The following is a 17,028-nucleotide window of genomic DNA, read 5'->3' as shown; positions in this document are numbered from 1 at the left end:
AATGATCATTAAAGTAACTGCTTTTGAAAGGAAACATGGAAGACCCCAGAAAAACGGAAATGACAAATTAAGAACGGAAAAAAAGAAATCACAAATCTTATTTTCTTTTACATTTTATTCTTGACTTTGAATAGATTTCAAATAGACTTTTGAATAGGATGACATCTATCCAAAGTCAAGAATAAAATATAAAAGAAAAATAAGATACAGACATAATCAAATGCAGATGGAAAAAACAAAGTAACTGTTAAGAAAAAAATCAGACAAATGGAATAAACCACAGGAACAGATTTTTAAAAATATATCTAGTGAGAAGTTCTCTTGGTGAACAGCAGTTTAAGGTTCTGGCATTGTCACTGCTGTGGTGCAGGTTTGATCCCTAGCCAGGGGAACTTCCATATGCTGTGGGTGTGGCCAAAAAAAGAAGCGCTCCCTTTAGTTAGAAGAGAAATCGCAGTGAAACAAGAAAATCTTTAAAAAGAAAAAAAAAGGAGATGGTAGTATTTGAGACACTCCAACAACATTTTGCAAGTTAGAATGCAGATGACACTGGACACCTGAAAAAGCTAAAAACCTGAACTTAAAAAGTACCCAATAAGGAAGATAATTTGCAAAATCCCTCTCATAATTTAGAGGCAATTTATCTCAAGGCAGGAGTGAAAGGCAGGGATGAAAAAGGCACAGTGTGAAACACTATTAAAGAGCAGCGAGACAACCCTGATCCCCTTTCCTTATCCTGTGCAGGCAACTTGCTTGGGTGGTTTACTTTCTAGTAGAGCACAAGATGAGTTGTTGCAAGAATTAAGTTTAAAACTCCATACTTAATGGTGGAGACTCCTAACCCTTGCCTAGATCTGCTGCTACAATGCTGGCAGTCAGGCTCAGGCGCATAAGCATCAGACAAAAATGGAGGAGCCGTCCCCGGGCGGGAACCCTCCTAGATATCGACTCTGAGAAATTCTGGTAAAAGAATCATCCTCATCAATCACCCTAAGGTGAGGCCTAGAACTTAAGCCCCACTAACGAGCTTTTAAAAATATGTTTCATTCTTAAATACCAGCAGAGAGCTAAGGATTACTAGACTTAAGGATAAGCCTCTAACATCAAGACAAACCAGAGAAAAAAGCTAAGAAAAGCAGATTATCTAGAAGGTCCAACATTGAACTGACACGAACTGAAAAAACAGTGAAAAAACTATGAAAGAATTTAAAAAACTTTTTGAGAAATCAAAGCCATGTTTCCAGATCACAAAGGCATAGCCAAACAAAGGACTGAGGGGAAAAAGAGATATCATGAGTATTAGTTACATGACCACTCTCGAAAATGAAATAAAAAATAATCTCCCATTCACTTTTTCCCTCAGGCTAGTCCTAGAATGTGCTCTACTAAATATAGCTATAAACCAAGGTCTTAGCTGAATCCAGGAAGCTGGGAACTCAGCACCAAGAAAAACACAGAGGAAATTCATGATGATGGTAATGAAGTCCCGCAACTGTGTTATGCTACAAAAGCCTCCCATCTGACAAACATTAAAGTTGGCGGGGAGAGGAGAGATGTAAAAGAGAAAATGCAGTTACAACATAATGTGGCTCAACTGTAAGAAATATTTATGTAGCCATAAAGCAAACCCTGAAAACCAGCTCAACAACTTTATATATGTATAAATAAACTACTATTGAGGAATGGGGAAAATGAATGAATGTGGAGGGTGGGGAAAGTAAAAGAGCCAAATAGCCACTGTTCATAGTTAGAAGTCTATTAATTGTGTCTAAAATAGAAAAATAAGAAACTATGGTATAAACATATTATTTAGATATGTACTGGTAAAAATCTAACAGCAAAAAGAGTTAAAAGTGGGAGTTCCTCTTGTGGCTCAGTAGGAACGAACTCAACTAGTATCCATGAGGATGCGGGTGCGATCCCCGGCCTTGTTCAGTGGGTTAAGGATCCCGAGTTGTCATGAGCTGTGGTGTAAATGGCAGACACAGCAGACGAGGCTTGGGCTCTGGGATATGAGCTCAGATATGGCGTGGCTGTGGTGTAGACTGGCAGCTCCAGATTCAGACCTGGCCTGAGAATGTCCATAAACTTCAGGTGCAGCCCTAAAAATCAATCAATCAATCAATCAAGGAGTTAAAAAGTAATTGGCTCTGGAAGTAGAAACTGAAATGGAGAAGGGTAGAGGAGGGCCTACTATCATTATTTTCTTTGTAAAACTTACAGCACTATTTTACTTTTAAATGCACATATTTTACTTTGTTACAAATTTATTTTTTTGTTACAAATTTAAAACTAAATTACAAAAATGTAAGAAAAAAGTAAAGAGTATTCATGGGAAGAATTTTACTAAATGTATAGAAAGCCCATAGAAAATGATTTTTTAAAAATAGAGAATCAATTTGAAACCATTTTTCATGTTAAACATTAAAAATATTCAAAATACCAAGGACCTTGCAAGATAAATATAACAAAATACAGTACACCTGGAAAATTTCAACCAAGAAGCATTATCTTTCTGGACAGAGCATAGCCCAGAACTTGACTTAAAGAAAAATAACTATATTACCTTGGAGGTTGAATTTTGAATTTTTCAAAGACTTCTGGATAAAGCAATGGAAACACTACCATCTCTTTCAAAGCTGCAATGTGATTAGACAGGCCACCAACACTATCAAATCGTACCTGGTAATGGAAGAGGAACATTGACATTCTTAGGTCTGGAGTCAAAATTAAAATCTCACTTCATTTCCAAACCATACTCAAGCCACACAGTCAACTGAGTAATCTTAACAGTTGTGGCCTGAAGAGTAAAAGACAAGAAAGAAAAGAAGCTATAAAGGTTAAAGTTTCTGATAAAATAAAATTGGCTTCTTTTTTACCTTTAAACTAAAAAAAACAATATTCTAGTTCAAGCATAGACTGTACTCACTGAAGAATCTAGTTGCATTGGATCAACATCAGCAAGGCTTGCTCCAATTTTCATTCGATCTTTATAAATTCCTTTTAATTCATCTTTCCGAAAATTTAGTGGAAGGCACCTATTTTAAAAAGATTTTAAAAAAAAGAGTGGGAGTTCCCGTTGTGGCGCAGTGGTTAACGAACCCGACTAGGAACCATGAGGTTCTACAGCTCCGATTCGACCCCTAGCCTGGGAACCTCCATATGCCATGAGTTCGGCCCTAAAAAGAAAAAAAAGAAAAAAAAAAAAAGAATATTGAGGAGTTCCCATCGTGGCTCAGTGGTTAACGAATCTGACTGGGAACCATGAGGTTGCGGGTTCAATCCCTGGCCTGGCTCAGTGGGTTAAAGGATCTGGTGTTGCCATGAGCTGTGGTGAAGGTTGTAGACTTGGCTCGGATCTCACACTGCTGTGGCTCTGGCGTAGGCAGGCGGCTACAGCTCTGATTAGACCCCTAGCCTCAGAACCTCCATATGCCTCGGGTATGGCCCTAGAAAAGACAAAAACAAAGCAAAACAAAGAATACTGATATTTTTCTTAAGAATTAAAAAAAAGTCCAGGGAGTTTCTGTTGTGGCTCAGCAGGTTATGAACCTGACTAGTATCTATGAGGATGTGGGGTCGATCCCTGGCCAATCTCTGGCCTCGCTCAGTGGGTTAAGGATCCCATGTTGCCTTGAGCTGTGGTGTAGGTCGAAGACATGGTTCAGATCCCACGATGCCATACTATGGCTGCGATGTAGGCTGGCTGCCGAAGCTCCAATTCAACCCCTAGCCTGGGACTTCCATTTGCCACAGGTGCGACCCTAAAAATCACCGCCCTCCCCCCAACCCCTGCCAAAAAAGGGGAAAAAAAAAATACGAATGCAGCAATCATGAGATTATGTGTTTTAAGTTCCTAATTTTTTAAGACTGAGAACTCAAGTGTTAGAAATATTATTAAATATATATAATCAAATGATAATATTAGTTTTCAAGATACCAAAGTAAAGTAATTCATGGTTGAAAATTCCAAAGGTATCAACATATATTATAATGATTATGTCCAACCTATAGAGACCTATAAATATAATAAACTTATACAGATCTTCCTATTTCCTGAATACTGTTCGGGTCTCCAAATCTGCAACAATTCTGCTACTACACCTCTCGGCAAAATATTCATAGTCCACCAGCACTTGGATCCAAGTCAATCCTCCTATGCAAGAATGAATCACTACTTCCCTAATTACTCTCAAAAACAGTTATGGCAGCTTATGAAGATATACCTAGAAAAGTCTGCATGGAAACCTGAGGGAAGAATGAAAACACTTATGTTAAAAATTAAGATGCTTGTACCCGAATGTCTAAGCAAAGAATGCCTGTTGCAACTGAACCTAGGTAAAAGTACCCTATGGTCACCCCAGGTGAAAATTCCTGCCAGTCTCAAACTCTACAAGGAATTTATACTGTGAAATTTAAGATGGAAAAGCTTTCAACTGCAGCTTTTAAAAAGGTGTTTCTTAAATAATTCTTTTTTTTTTTTTTTTTTTTCTTTTTGCCATTTCTTGGGCCGCTCCAGAGGCATATGGAGGTTCCCAGGCTAGGGGTTGAATCGGAGCTGTAGCCACCGGCCTACGCCAGAGCCACAGCAACGCGGGATCTGAGCTGCGTCTGCAACCTACACCACAGCTCACGGCAACGCCGGATCGTTAACCCACTGAGCAAGGGCAGGGACCGAACCCGCAACCTCATGGTTCCTAGTCGGATTCGTTAACCACTGCGCCACGATGGGAACTCCAATAATTCTTAATAAAACTGTAACTGCATAATATAAAAGCCATATAGGATTAGATGCACATTTCTATGAAATGAAGGCAAAGTATATGGCTTTTGAACAGTCTAACTCATTGCTGTTAAACAGAAATAAAATGCAAGCCAAAATATAATTTAAGATTTTCTATCAGCCACACTAAAAGAAAAAGAGTAAAATTAATTTAATACTGTATTATATATTCCAATATATCCAAATTATTTCATCATAAAAAATTAATTTAGAAAACGAAGATATTTTACATTTTCTTTTTTTTTTTTTGCACTAAGTCTTTGAAATCCAAGAGTGTACTTTTTTTTTTAAATAAAAACTGATAGTACATCCTAATTCAGACTGGCTGCATTTGAAGTACTCAACAATGACATGTGGCTAGTAACCACCTTACTGAATAGGGCAGAGTTAACGTGAAAAAAGCATAGAGCTCAGGATACAAAGAACAACTGGTTTGCATGCCCCTTCAATTATTATGTTATGTTCCAACCGCTTTATTAAGCATTATTTTCTACCCTAATACTATATTACCACTATATTACTAGAATCCAAGCACTGAATTTTTTTTTTTTTTTTTTTTTTTGACCACACTGTGGCATATGGAAGTTCTTGGGTCCAGGATCAAATCTGAGCCATAGCTGTGACCTATGCCACTTCGGCAATGCCAGATCCTTAACCCACTGAAACAGGCTGGGGATCAAACCCGTGTCACCAAAGAGCCCACCCAGATCCTTAACTGGCTGCACCACAGTGGTAAGTCCCAAGCACTGCATTTTTCACTTACCCACCCACACCCATAAAATGGGAATATTCCTTGCCCTATCTACTTCATATAATTATTGTGAAAATCCAATGAGGTGATTTAGTATATGTGAACTTACAGTACAAGGAGTTATGAAATGAGTTAACCTTTCAAATTTTCTAAAGAGTTCTATAACAAGAATGTATTATTATTATGAACAAAAATATACATATTTGAAATGAAAAAAGTTATTTCAAGTCAGTGTTTATCAAGAATCATTTTGGTTTTACAAGACAATATATGTTCTAACCTGTTATTATTTTCAACTGCAAATACTTTAAAGACAGCATTCTGGCTTATACATTAATTTGGTGTATATTTTTTATTTTATTTTTTTATTTTTTAGTCTTATTTTTTGCCTTTTCTTGGGCTGCTCCCACGGCATATGGAGGTTCCCAGGCTAGGGGTTGAATCGGAGCTGTAGCTGCCGGCCTATGCCACAGCCACAGCAACGGTGGATCTGAGCAGCATCTGTGACCCACACCAAAGCTCATGGCAACGCGGGATCCTAAACCCGCTGAGCAAGGCCAGGGATCGAAACGGCAACCTCATGGTTCCTAGTCCAATTCGTTAACCACTGTGCCACGAAGGGAACTTCCAGTGTATATTTTTTAATTCAGCCAAGCTTTACCTATTGCCAAATTATTCATCTTTCTTTCCACTTAAAAGAAAAAAACTGGTATGGAGTTCCCATTGTGGCAGAGTGGAAACGAACCCGACCAGTATCCACAAGGATGCAGGTTTGATCCTTGGCCTCGCTCAGTGGGTTAAGGACCCAATGTTGTTGTGAGCTGTGGGATAGGTTGCAGACACAGCTCAGATCCTGCATTGGTAAGCCAGCAGCTGTAGCTCTGATTTGACCCCTAGCCTGGGAACCTCCATGTACTGTGGGTGCGGCCCTAAAAAGCAAAAAAAAGAGAAAAGTTGGTAGTTTTGTTAAAAGGAGTCAGCATGCACTTACCTGTTAATAGCTCTATTACGGCTCCTTTTTCTTCGCCTCTCAAAGTGCTGTTCATCTTCAGAAGAGGAAGATGAAGTAGAATCACTACTGTGGATTGCATGTCTTCGCCTAAAGTAGAGGAAAGCTGAAATCATGATGCAGAAAGGCAGGAGAAAAAAGGGCATGTTTCTGATGCAAACATCAGAAATACCTAATGATCCAAAAATGTTTACCATAAAATTAATACATTTGCTGAATCAATGAAGTAAGCTTTGTGGGCTGAATCTTTTGAAGGGAATAAAACACTTGGCTAACTGAGAAGGGAAAAAAGATAGGAAGCTCAAATGTTCACTAAGAGAAAATATGGTACAGGCAGAGTGACTTCTTAGTCTTAATACAAATTGGTTATCCTCAAAGAGAAAGGTGGCACAAAGAGAGTATTAGCATCTTTGGGACTGTGATTTTGGAATGCATTTTCAATGTTACAACACATATAATTTCACATTTGGAAGAGAATCACCTATTTTGAAATGTCAAACAACCCTAAAAGAAGAACAAGAGAATATTTTTTTCTTTTTATAGCCACACATGCGACAAATGGGAGTTCCTGGGCTAGGGGTTGAATTGGAGCTGCAGCTGCCAGCCTACACCACAGACACGGCAGTGCCAGATGTGAGCTACCTTCTGGATCCAGAACAAGAGAATTTTTATGTATACCAAAGGGGATCAAGAAAGGTTAAAAAAAGTGAAAAGAAACAGTGAGAAATAAGATGGCTTTTTATCTCTATTATATTTTCAACTCTAAATTTACAACTGCTAGAGTTCCAGCGGGTTAACCTGCATAGTGTCTGTGAGGATGTGGTTCGATCCCTGGCCTCACTCAGTGGGTTAAGTATGCAGTGTTGCCGCGAGCTGAGGCATAGGTCTCAGATGCAGCTCTGATTTGACCTCTAGCCTAGGAACTTCATATGCCACAGGTGCAGCTATTAAAAAAAATATAGGAGTTCCCGTTGTGGCGCAGTGGTTAACGAATCCGACTAGGAACCATGAGGTTGCAGGTTCGGTCCCTGCCCTTGCTCAGTGGGTTAATGATCTGGCGTTGCCGTGAGCTGTGGTGTAGGTTGCAGACTCGGCTCGGATCCTGCGTTGCTGTGCCTCTGGCGTAGGCCGGTGGCTACAGCTCCGATTCAACCCCTAGCCTGGGAACCTCCATATGCCGCGGGAGCGGCCCAAGAAATAGCAACAACAACAACAAAAGACAAAAAGACAAAAGACAAAAGACAAAAAAAAAAAAAAAAAATATATATATATATATATATTTTTAATGAATTCACAACTGACATTTAACAGTCACATAAATGCGGATGAATTACCCAGCCCATATAAGCCTCAATCTTCTCACTTACCAAAAAAAAAATTAATAAATAAATAGATTTAAAAAATATACAGTCAAAATCTGGTTGGTAGTATCAAACAAGATGCTAAGTGCTACAAATATTCCAAAAAAAATTTAAATCACTTTCACTTTTGGATAGTTGCAAAAGACCCACAGAATAAAAACAAAGAATCTGGCTAGGAAAACCTTTAATCATTCTATTGGCTCAGGGTCAAGAGCATTTTCCTGAGTCAGAGTGCAATCATGGTTAAGTAGGTATTTCCAAAAATATACCAGGTTCACAATCTATTATCTGCATAATTAAGGTGTAGAATCTTATGCCTAAAAGACTCTGAAAACAAGTTTTTTCCATTATTCACTTAACACTTGGTGGCAAAACATGACCTGAATGTTATAAAGGCATAATCTCCTTTTGCCCCGCTTACAAAGATTATTCATGTTTTACTATTAAATTAACATATTTGACTATACAGTGCTGGCTCATACATACCCACAAATATTAATGTTGTACATTATATATGTTGTATGTTACCTTTGTAAATTCCACCCCCCCTCATAAAATCTGAATTCTAGAATATAAATGGCTCCAAGGGTTTTGACAAGGGGTTGTGGAAACATAGCTATAAGTGAGAAAATAATCCACCACCATTCACCGAAACACATCTAAGACCATTTCTGTGATTTGCCCAAAACTAAAATTATCTAGTAGAAGTCTGAATTTATATGAAAAACCAATTAATAAATTTATTTAATATCGCCATTAATATTACAAAGAGACCAAGTTACACTTACATAATACACATAATTGTATATGAATTTAGTAGGTATCAACATAATTTAGACTAATTTAACAGTTAATAAAAATGACCAGCATTTACTAAGTGTTTCTTATGGTAAGTGGCTGACATATTACCTCATTTAATCTTTTAAAAAATTAAAAAAAAATTTTTTAAGTATAGTTGATTTATAATATTGTGTCAATTAATCTTAACTAACTTTGGACAAGTTCATATTGCATGTATTACATGTGTTAACTCATCTAATTTGCACGATACTATGAGATAGGTGCTATCGTCTCCATTCTACAGATCAAAAGGCCATTATTTCAGTTTTTTTAGAGGATTCTAAATACATATACCCACATTCACTCACTTTTTCTTCATTTTACTAAAAACTTTTAAAACTCTGGCATGGAGAGCACTGGACCAGCACTTTGAATTTAACCAGAGTGTCTAGACTTGCCAGTTCTAATTTCCTGACAACCAGTAAGATGTACTTTGGAATACTGGTGAAACAATTATGCTATTTATGTTACCTTCTTGTTCAAAAGGGTTAGGCTTGTTCCAGAACTACAAACTAGGCTAAAGAATAACCCTTAGATGACTAGAGGTTAGCAATCATAAGAAAGAAAGAAAATCCTACTTAAAGGCAGCATTCCTCAAGCTCTGATACATAAGTGTGTCAAAAGACTTTCGGAAGATCCTGCATTAACAGGCTGCAAGTCTCACTAAGAGCAATGTTCAAACACTCCTCTGGATGTGGGCTTTTTATCCCATGCCTAAACAGGATATGAACTATAAAAAGAAGCTAGAGAGTTCTCTTGTGGCACAACAGGTCAGGGATCTGGCATTGTCACTGAGTGGCTTGGGTTGCTGCTGTGGCATGGTTTCGATCCCTGGCCCAGGAACTTCCACTTGCCATAAATGTGGCAAAAAAAAAAAAAAAAAGAAAGAAAGAAGTTGGTATCATCAAGAGAAAGTAAAAAGGCTAATAAGCAAAATATCTACCATTAAAGCTATCACAAGGAATGAGATGTTAACTCCACCTTTGCAAGAAAATTGAAAAAAGGAAAAAGGTTTAAAGGGCTACATTCAAAAGATCAGGTAGTAACAAGTATTAGTAAAGATGAAGGGAAATTGGAACACTGTACACTGCTTACAGGAATATAGTGTAGCAGCCATTTGGGAAAACAATTTGGAAGTTCCTCAAAACATTGAATATGTTAGTCTTTGACCCAGCAATTCCATTTCTAGGTATATACCCAAGAGAAATGCAAACATATGTCCATACAAAAAGCTGTACATGAATATTCACAGTAGCATTACTCATAATAGTCAGAAAGTAGAAGCAACCCAAACGTCCATCAACTAACAAAGGGATAAACAAAACACAGCATATTGAAATAATGGAATCTTACTTGGCAATCAAAAGGAATGAAGTGCCAATACAACTTGGATGGATCATGAAAAGGTTATATCAAGTTGAAGAAGCCAGTCACAAAAAATTCCACTTACAAAAAATACCCAGAATTTATAGACATAATGTAGGCTAGAGGGACTGGGGAGTGATAATTATAGAGTACAAAGTTTCTTTTTGAGGCAAGAAAAATGTTCTAAAATTGATCAGATGATAGTTGCACAACTCGGTGAATATAATAAAAGCCACTGAACTGTGTACTTTCAACAGGCAAATATATGGTATGTGAATTATATCACAATAAAGCTCTTATCGAAAAGAAAAAGTTAAGAGTTCCCATTGTGGCTGAGTGGGTTAAGGAACCATTATACTCTCCGAGAGGATGTGGGTTCAATCCCTGGCCTTGCTTAGTGGGTTAAGGATCCAGCATTGCTGCAAGCTGCAGCACAGGTTGCAGATGAAGCTTAGATCTGGTGTTGCTGTGGCTGTGCCATAGGCTGCAACTGCAGCCGATTCGACCTCTAGCCCAGGAACTTCCCTATGCCACAGGTGTGGCCATGGAAAAAAAAAAAAAAAAAAAAGGAAAAGAAACGTTCTGGAGTTCTCGCTGTGGTGCAACAGGATCAGTGGTATCTCTGAAGTGCCAGGATGCAGGTTTGATCCCAGGGCCAGCCCAGTGGGTTAAAGGATCTGGTGTGCCACAGCTGTGGTGCAGGTTGCAATTGCGGCTCAGTTCTGATCCTTGGCCCAGGAACTCCATATACCACAGTGCAGCCAAAAAAGAGGGAAAAAAAGAAAGAAAACGTTTTAAAGGGAGTTATCAAAACCAACACCAAGAAGATAATTAAGTCAAATAATGTGATTCAGGGTACAGCTTAAATCTCTCAGTTCATACTTAAATGTGTCAGAATCCTCCACTAGTCTGAAATCCAAGGGCACAAATTCTAGCTTAGTCATTTTTATATCCACAGTGCTCAGCAAATAGTAGTAGTCAAACATTTGTTAAGTAACTGGAGGGGAAAAAAAATCCTGTACCCAAGAAGCTATAAGATGACATAAGACACTCTCTGCAGAGAAAGAGCAGGCCCTGAGATTTAAATATGGGAACTCGGGGTTCCCGTAGTGGCTCAGGGGAAACAAATCTGACTAGCATCCATGAGGACTTGGGTTTGATCCCTGGCCTCACTCAGTGGGTTAAGGATCTGGCGTTGCCGTGAGTTGTGGTGTAGGTCCAGACACGGCTCAGATCCCATGTTGCTGTGGCTGTGGTGGAGGCTGGCGGCTACAGCCCTAATGGGACCCCTAGCCTGGCAACCTCCATATGCTGCAGGTGTGGCCATACAAAGACAAAAAAAAAAAAAAAAAAAGAAAGAAAGAAAGACAGTAAATACATACATAAGGGAACTCAAGCACTAAAGTGGCAAAAAAAATTCCTACCCACTGTAGGTGGTGACTAGAGAGGTGTAGTCAATCAACATGTTACTTTCAGAAATAGAAACCCTCTCACTTCTGTTGGATCAAACAGACCTATCTTTTGAGTCAGGCAACCAAGTCAGTTGCCCTGGGCCCTATGCCTGATAAGGACTACAGAGAACGCTACACCTTACTCTCCTTTTCTGAAGATAATTAAATTTCACTAGCAAAATATTAGTCTTCAACAATATCCTAAGGTGCCTATGAAAAGTACCAGCAGCGTGGCCTCCTTTCAAGTGCAATTTATCTTGGATAGCCCTGACGGGCTGACTTTTTGGTCCTCTATCCTGGGCTCTGGTTGTATGAAAAGGGATGATGAAATAAGAAATCGAGAATGTAAATGGGATGTTGACACTCTGAAAAGGAAATTCAAAGACCCCGGGACAAAGTGGTATTTCATGGTTTCCCTACAAGAGAGGAATTTGTCAGCACCTAAAGAGGTGTTGCCTTCCATGGGCAAAATATGACCAAATAGTCTCCTTCTATGAGAAGGCTTCTAGGAACTGTTGGAATAGCTGAAGTCTCCTAAGGCTTCAGTCTTACTTCTGAGCAGACTAAAAATATTAGGAAAAAAAGCACCATTTCTCATACCAATGTCATTTCTTTCTGCCTTGTTAGGCTTCACCCTATAAGCTCTTTATCACCCAAATAATTCTAATGCATCAGAAAATCCTTTATTACTCAGGAGAATAAAGAAATAACAAAAATTACCTCTCTGGACTTAAATATAACAGAGGAGCAATGGGTGTTAGGATGCAGAAGGAAAATTAACCTACAAATAATTTGGGTAGTCAAAGAAAACTAGTGTTTTCTACTATAAAGGAGAAGTAAACTCAACAAAATAGATCCAAAAACAGATGGTCAGTTATCAGGAGTCTAGAAGCTATGTAACTTGAATGTTTTTCACGGTAAGAAAATATGTCTGGAATAGACAGGGATACTAAGTCTATACTCTAACTTAATGTGAAAAATAAATGAAACAGTCTATGTAAAATGTTTTAACACCAAACCAGGAATACAGTAAACACTGAAGCAAAGGTAGCTCTCTATTATTAAAGTGTGGAATAATGGAATCAACTACCTTCCCATGGTAGTTATTAACAATTCAATTAGTGAACGCAAAAACAAAAACCACTCAGTGGGAGTGGGGATTAGAGCACTAGAGGCATAGAGTTAACGCTCTCAAATACATAATTCTAGAATTCCGTCCTCATATACCCAACCCTAAGACTCTAGAATCCTACCTACATAGCCACAATTATGTTGTCATAAATCATTCACTCTTTCAGAACCAAACCTGTTCATTCGTTTACAATAAGGACTCCTCGGTCCCGCAGAAGATAATCGATATCTTGGTCTTGCAGGAGAAGCTGGGCCACTATAAAATATGTTGCGCTTTCTCTGATGACGAGGTTCTAAGAAAAAAAATTATATCTATGTGACATATAAATATGTATAGCAAAAAGACAAAAAAATTATGTATAAAGATAATTTTACTTCTCATCTAAATACTTACAAAAGTGCTTACCTTCCACGAAAATATTAGTACATATCTACTATAGAATATTTTACTGTTCACGTTTTAAATAATTTACTCCTGCAAGGTTGCTGCTGAATATATGTGTACAGCACAGACAACGACCAACCAAAACATACAGTGGCCATAAACAACCATTATGATTATACTCATGCGTAACAGCCTTACATACATATGCTCATAAGTACTAAGGCACAGCTTTAACATAAACCAAAAGCAGTCCTATTCCTATAATCTTATAAGTACAAAGTTGTGAAATCTAAAATAACTAAAGACAGATATGAAATCTCAAAATAACCAAATTATTTTCTCTGGTCAAGGCTAACATTTAACTTTCTTCAAAAAAACAACTTCCTGAATATCTTGGGTAAGTTAAGAACGACAATAGCCAAGGGTATTCCACAAAATGAAAACATGAAAAATAAGAGTAACAGTGGTGCAGTGGGTTAAGGATCCAGCATTTCCTCAACTGTGGCAGAGGCTGCAACTGTGGCTTGGGTTCGATCCCTGGCCCGGGAACTTCCACATGCCATGAGCACCTCCCCCCACCCCCAAGTAATAATAGCAGAAGAGCAGTAAAGATAAAGGCAACATAATAACATCTCTGGAAAAAAAATATAGCACTTACTTTCCAATGGAGCCTGGTAGTAAACAGTAGCTTTTCTCTGTCTAAGATAGTATCGCTTCTGATTATCTTCTTCTCCATCCTCTTCGTCATCCTCTTCGTCATCCTCTTCGTCATCTTCTTCATCATCTTCATCTTCACCATCATCCTCATCTTCTTGGTCTTCACCCTCTTCAGATGACTCTACAATTAAGAAATACTTACTTTCAGGCTGCTCAACCAAACGTCAATTTTTAACATGGGGAATAGAAAGAGACGATCCTTTTAAAATTTATTTACTTCTGGACTGTTCAAAGAAAGAATTTGTAATTTTGAAACACTGCAGATTTTTTAAAAATGAAGTAAAAAATTATACAATTAGAAAAATTAGAGGGAAAAAAACTAGAGGGCAGAAAAAAAGTAGTTTAAAGACTAATGTCAGTGAGTATCAAACTAAAGTTTAGAGCATTGGTGCTAATTTAATATAGTGGACTTCTGGCTGTCATTGAGTTACAGGCAAGTATAATTCAAATGGTCTACTGACGATAATGTAAAACTCCCCCACCAAACATTCAAAACACATTTCAGAAGACTGATTTTCATTCAAGAAAAGTTCTAAGAAACTACAGCAATAGGTCCTAAAAATAAGAGTAAAACTTAACTTTAATCATCTTTTAACTAAAATAGGTAGAGAGATACGTTGTCTGTAGACGGATTATACAAGCAAACTTATTTCCTTTTTTTTTCCCCCCCTTTTAGGGCAGCACCCACGACATATGGAAGTTTCCAGGGTAAGGGTCAAATCAGAGCTGCAGCTGCCAGCCTACACCACAGCCAGATCCAAGCCACATCTGTGACCTACACTGCAGCTCATGGCAATGCTGGATCCTTAACCCATGGATCGGCGCCAGGGATCGAACTCGTATCCTCATGGATAATAGTCAGGTTCGTTACCACTGAACCAAATGGGAACTCCCTTTGTTTCATATTTGTTGATTTCAAGTATTTTCTCAACAAAACAGACTATCCTTTTATCTCACCTGCCCTCACTTTTTTCTTTTAAACCACAACCAACCTAATTTATCAAACTATCATAAATGTCACAGCTTCTGAATAAAAAGGCTATATCCTACTAAATAAAAACACTGAAATTCAAACCCAGAAGACAGAATAAGAGAAAAGACTAACCCACACTGCCTTCTTGATTGTCAGTTGTTTCTTCATCAGTTCTTTGAATACTTTTTTGTTTTCCTCTTGTGTACATGTTAAGATTCCCCTAAAAATGTTTAAATAAAATCCATTAATGTTCAGTATGATTTTTTGAAAAAATCCAGTAGGAACTTCCAATCTTGCTTAAAATGAAGGTATTTCCAGCTATAAACTCTTACAACTCCAGCAATAACTAATGTCTGACCACACAAATGCTGAACAAAATTAACAAACAAAAAATGGATAGGTACTATAGAAAAAAGGTTAAACTGGGGATTATTAAATCACCCCCTTAATGGAAGAATATATTTACTTCTTCTGTTTCATTGAACACCACCAAATCTTCAAGTTCTCTCATTCGCTGTCTGCGCATCTTCTTCATATCATCCATTTTCTGAAGTACAGCTTCAGCAGTGCTTTAAAAAAATGGAAATAAATACAAGCTAAAATTGTAAAAGAGTAGTACATTTTAAAAACTTAGTTTTTCTTCCACTGTGTTCTTTGAGTGCTGGGTTTTTATGCCTTTTTTTATTTTTTTTAGGGTTGCACTGATAGCATATGGAAGTTTCCAGGCCAGGGGTCAAATCACAGCTATAGCTGATCGCTTATGCCACAGCCACAGCAACAGCAGATCCAAGTGGCAATTACTCACGGCAATGCCAGATCCTTTAACCCACTGATCAAGGCCAGGGATTGAACCCACATTCTCATGGATGCCAGTCAGATTCATTTCTGCTGAGCCACATCGATAACTCCGATGCTGGCATTTTCAATATCTCTATAGCAAGTACTGATTTACTTGTGTAAAATTTTTTTTAACTTGTGTAAAAATATTTTAATATTCTTTGTAAGAACTTAGATACACAGGAGTTCCCGTCGTGGCTCACTGGTTAACCAATCTGACTAGGAAGCATGAGGTTGCAGGTTCGATCCCTGGTCTTGCTCAGTGGGTTAAGGATCTGGCACTGCTGTGAGCTGTGGTGCAGGCTGGCGGCTACAGCTCCGATTCGACCCCTAGCCTGGGAACCTCCATATGCTGTGGGTGCAGCCCTAGAAAAGACAAAAAGACAAAAAAAAAAAAAAGAATTTAAATACACATATAGAATTATTACAAAATTCTCTAATAATCACTTTCCTTTATATTTAGATAAACTGAATATATTAAATATTTATGCTAGTCAAAATTTGGTCCCCAACAAAAAGTTTTCACCAGCTAACCCATCTTGATTTAAGTAAGTTTTACTTACTTTGTTATAAGTTTGTCAAACAGCACAGACTGGTTCACACTGCCATAACGACTTCTAATCCTACAGCTTCGGCGAACTTCAACATCACCATTCTCTTCATGCAAATGTTCTGCATTTTGAACTATGTTTCTAGTCCTCAATGACCGAGTAACTGGAATCACTTTGTCTTCACAGATGTGTACATAAAACCAAACACAAAAATTTGAAATAAGAGCATTTATAAAACAATTCTAAAATGAACAACTACACTTTCATATAACAAAATTATAGTTTCTTAAACTTACCCTTCTTAAAAATACTAGAAAACAAAATAAAGACATACACCCATCATACATGTACCCATACCAACATCAAGAAAAAAAAAGATATATATACATATATATAATATATAGACTTATTAACACACTGTTCAAAGCTGTTTTGTGACTGTCCCAAAATGTAAACAACCCAAATGCCCACTAAAAGATGAATAAACATACTGTGGGAAACAACCTAAGTGTCCATGATAGATGAATGGATTAAAAAAAGATGTGGAATATACACACAATAGAGTATTACTCATCCATGAGAAAAAAGGACATCCTGCAATATATGGATGGACCCTAAAGGCATTATGCTAACTGAAATAAGTCAGAGAAAAGACAGATATTGAATGATATCACTTACATGTACAATCTAGAAAAACTGAGCTCACAGAAACAGAGATTAGAATGATGGTTACAAAGAATGGAGGAGTAAGAGAAAAGAGGAAACTGATGGTCAAAGAGTACAAATTTTCCACTCTAAGGCAGTTCTGGGGCTGATTAGTACAGCAAAGCAATACAGTTAATAATCCTGTACTGTATACTTGAAAGCTGCTAAG

General features: G+C 37.7%; 1 protein-coding gene across 3 annotated transcripts in view; it reads right to left on the bottom strand.

The window, feature by feature from the left end:
* The window catches only part of ATAD2 (ATPase family AAA domain containing 2), a 68,767-nt gene that overhangs the window by 32,791 nt on the left and 18,948 nt on the right, over window positions 1-17,028 (bottom strand). For all 3 annotated transcript variants that reach the window (XR_002343117.2, XR_014843389.1, XM_001926030.8), the window contains exons 4-11: window positions 16,167-16,332; window positions 15,233-15,335; window positions 14,899-14,986; window positions 13,735-13,914; window positions 12,867-12,984; window positions 6,526-6,633; window positions 2,930-3,038; window positions 2,567-2,682 (exon numbers count right to left, since the gene is read on the bottom strand). Coding sequence is in view for 1 of the 3 variants with exons in the window: in XM_001926030.8 (XP_001926065.6) it covers window positions 2,567-2,682; window positions 2,930-3,038; window positions 6,526-6,633; window positions 12,867-12,984; window positions 13,735-13,914; window positions 14,899-14,986; window positions 15,233-15,335; window positions 16,167-16,332 (988 nt within the window). In the remaining 2 variants the exon portion in view is untranslated. The remainder of the gene's footprint in view (window positions 1-2,566; window positions 2,683-2,929; window positions 3,039-6,525; window positions 6,634-12,866; window positions 12,985-13,734; window positions 13,915-14,898; window positions 14,987-15,232; window positions 15,336-16,166; window positions 16,333-17,028) is intronic.

This window comes from Sus scrofa, chromosome 4 (genome assembly GCF_054392235.1).
Source record: "Sus scrofa isolate SSC_HxYL_T2T_F1_AM1 chromosome 4, Sscrofa_HxYL_maternal_Yorkshire_Landrace_v2.0, whole genome shotgun sequence".
NCBI lineage: Eukaryota > Metazoa > Chordata > Mammalia > Artiodactyla > Suidae > Sus > Sus scrofa.
The sequence above is the reverse complement of the archived record's forward strand: the minus strand, read 5'-3'. Positions and strand labels throughout refer to the sequence as shown.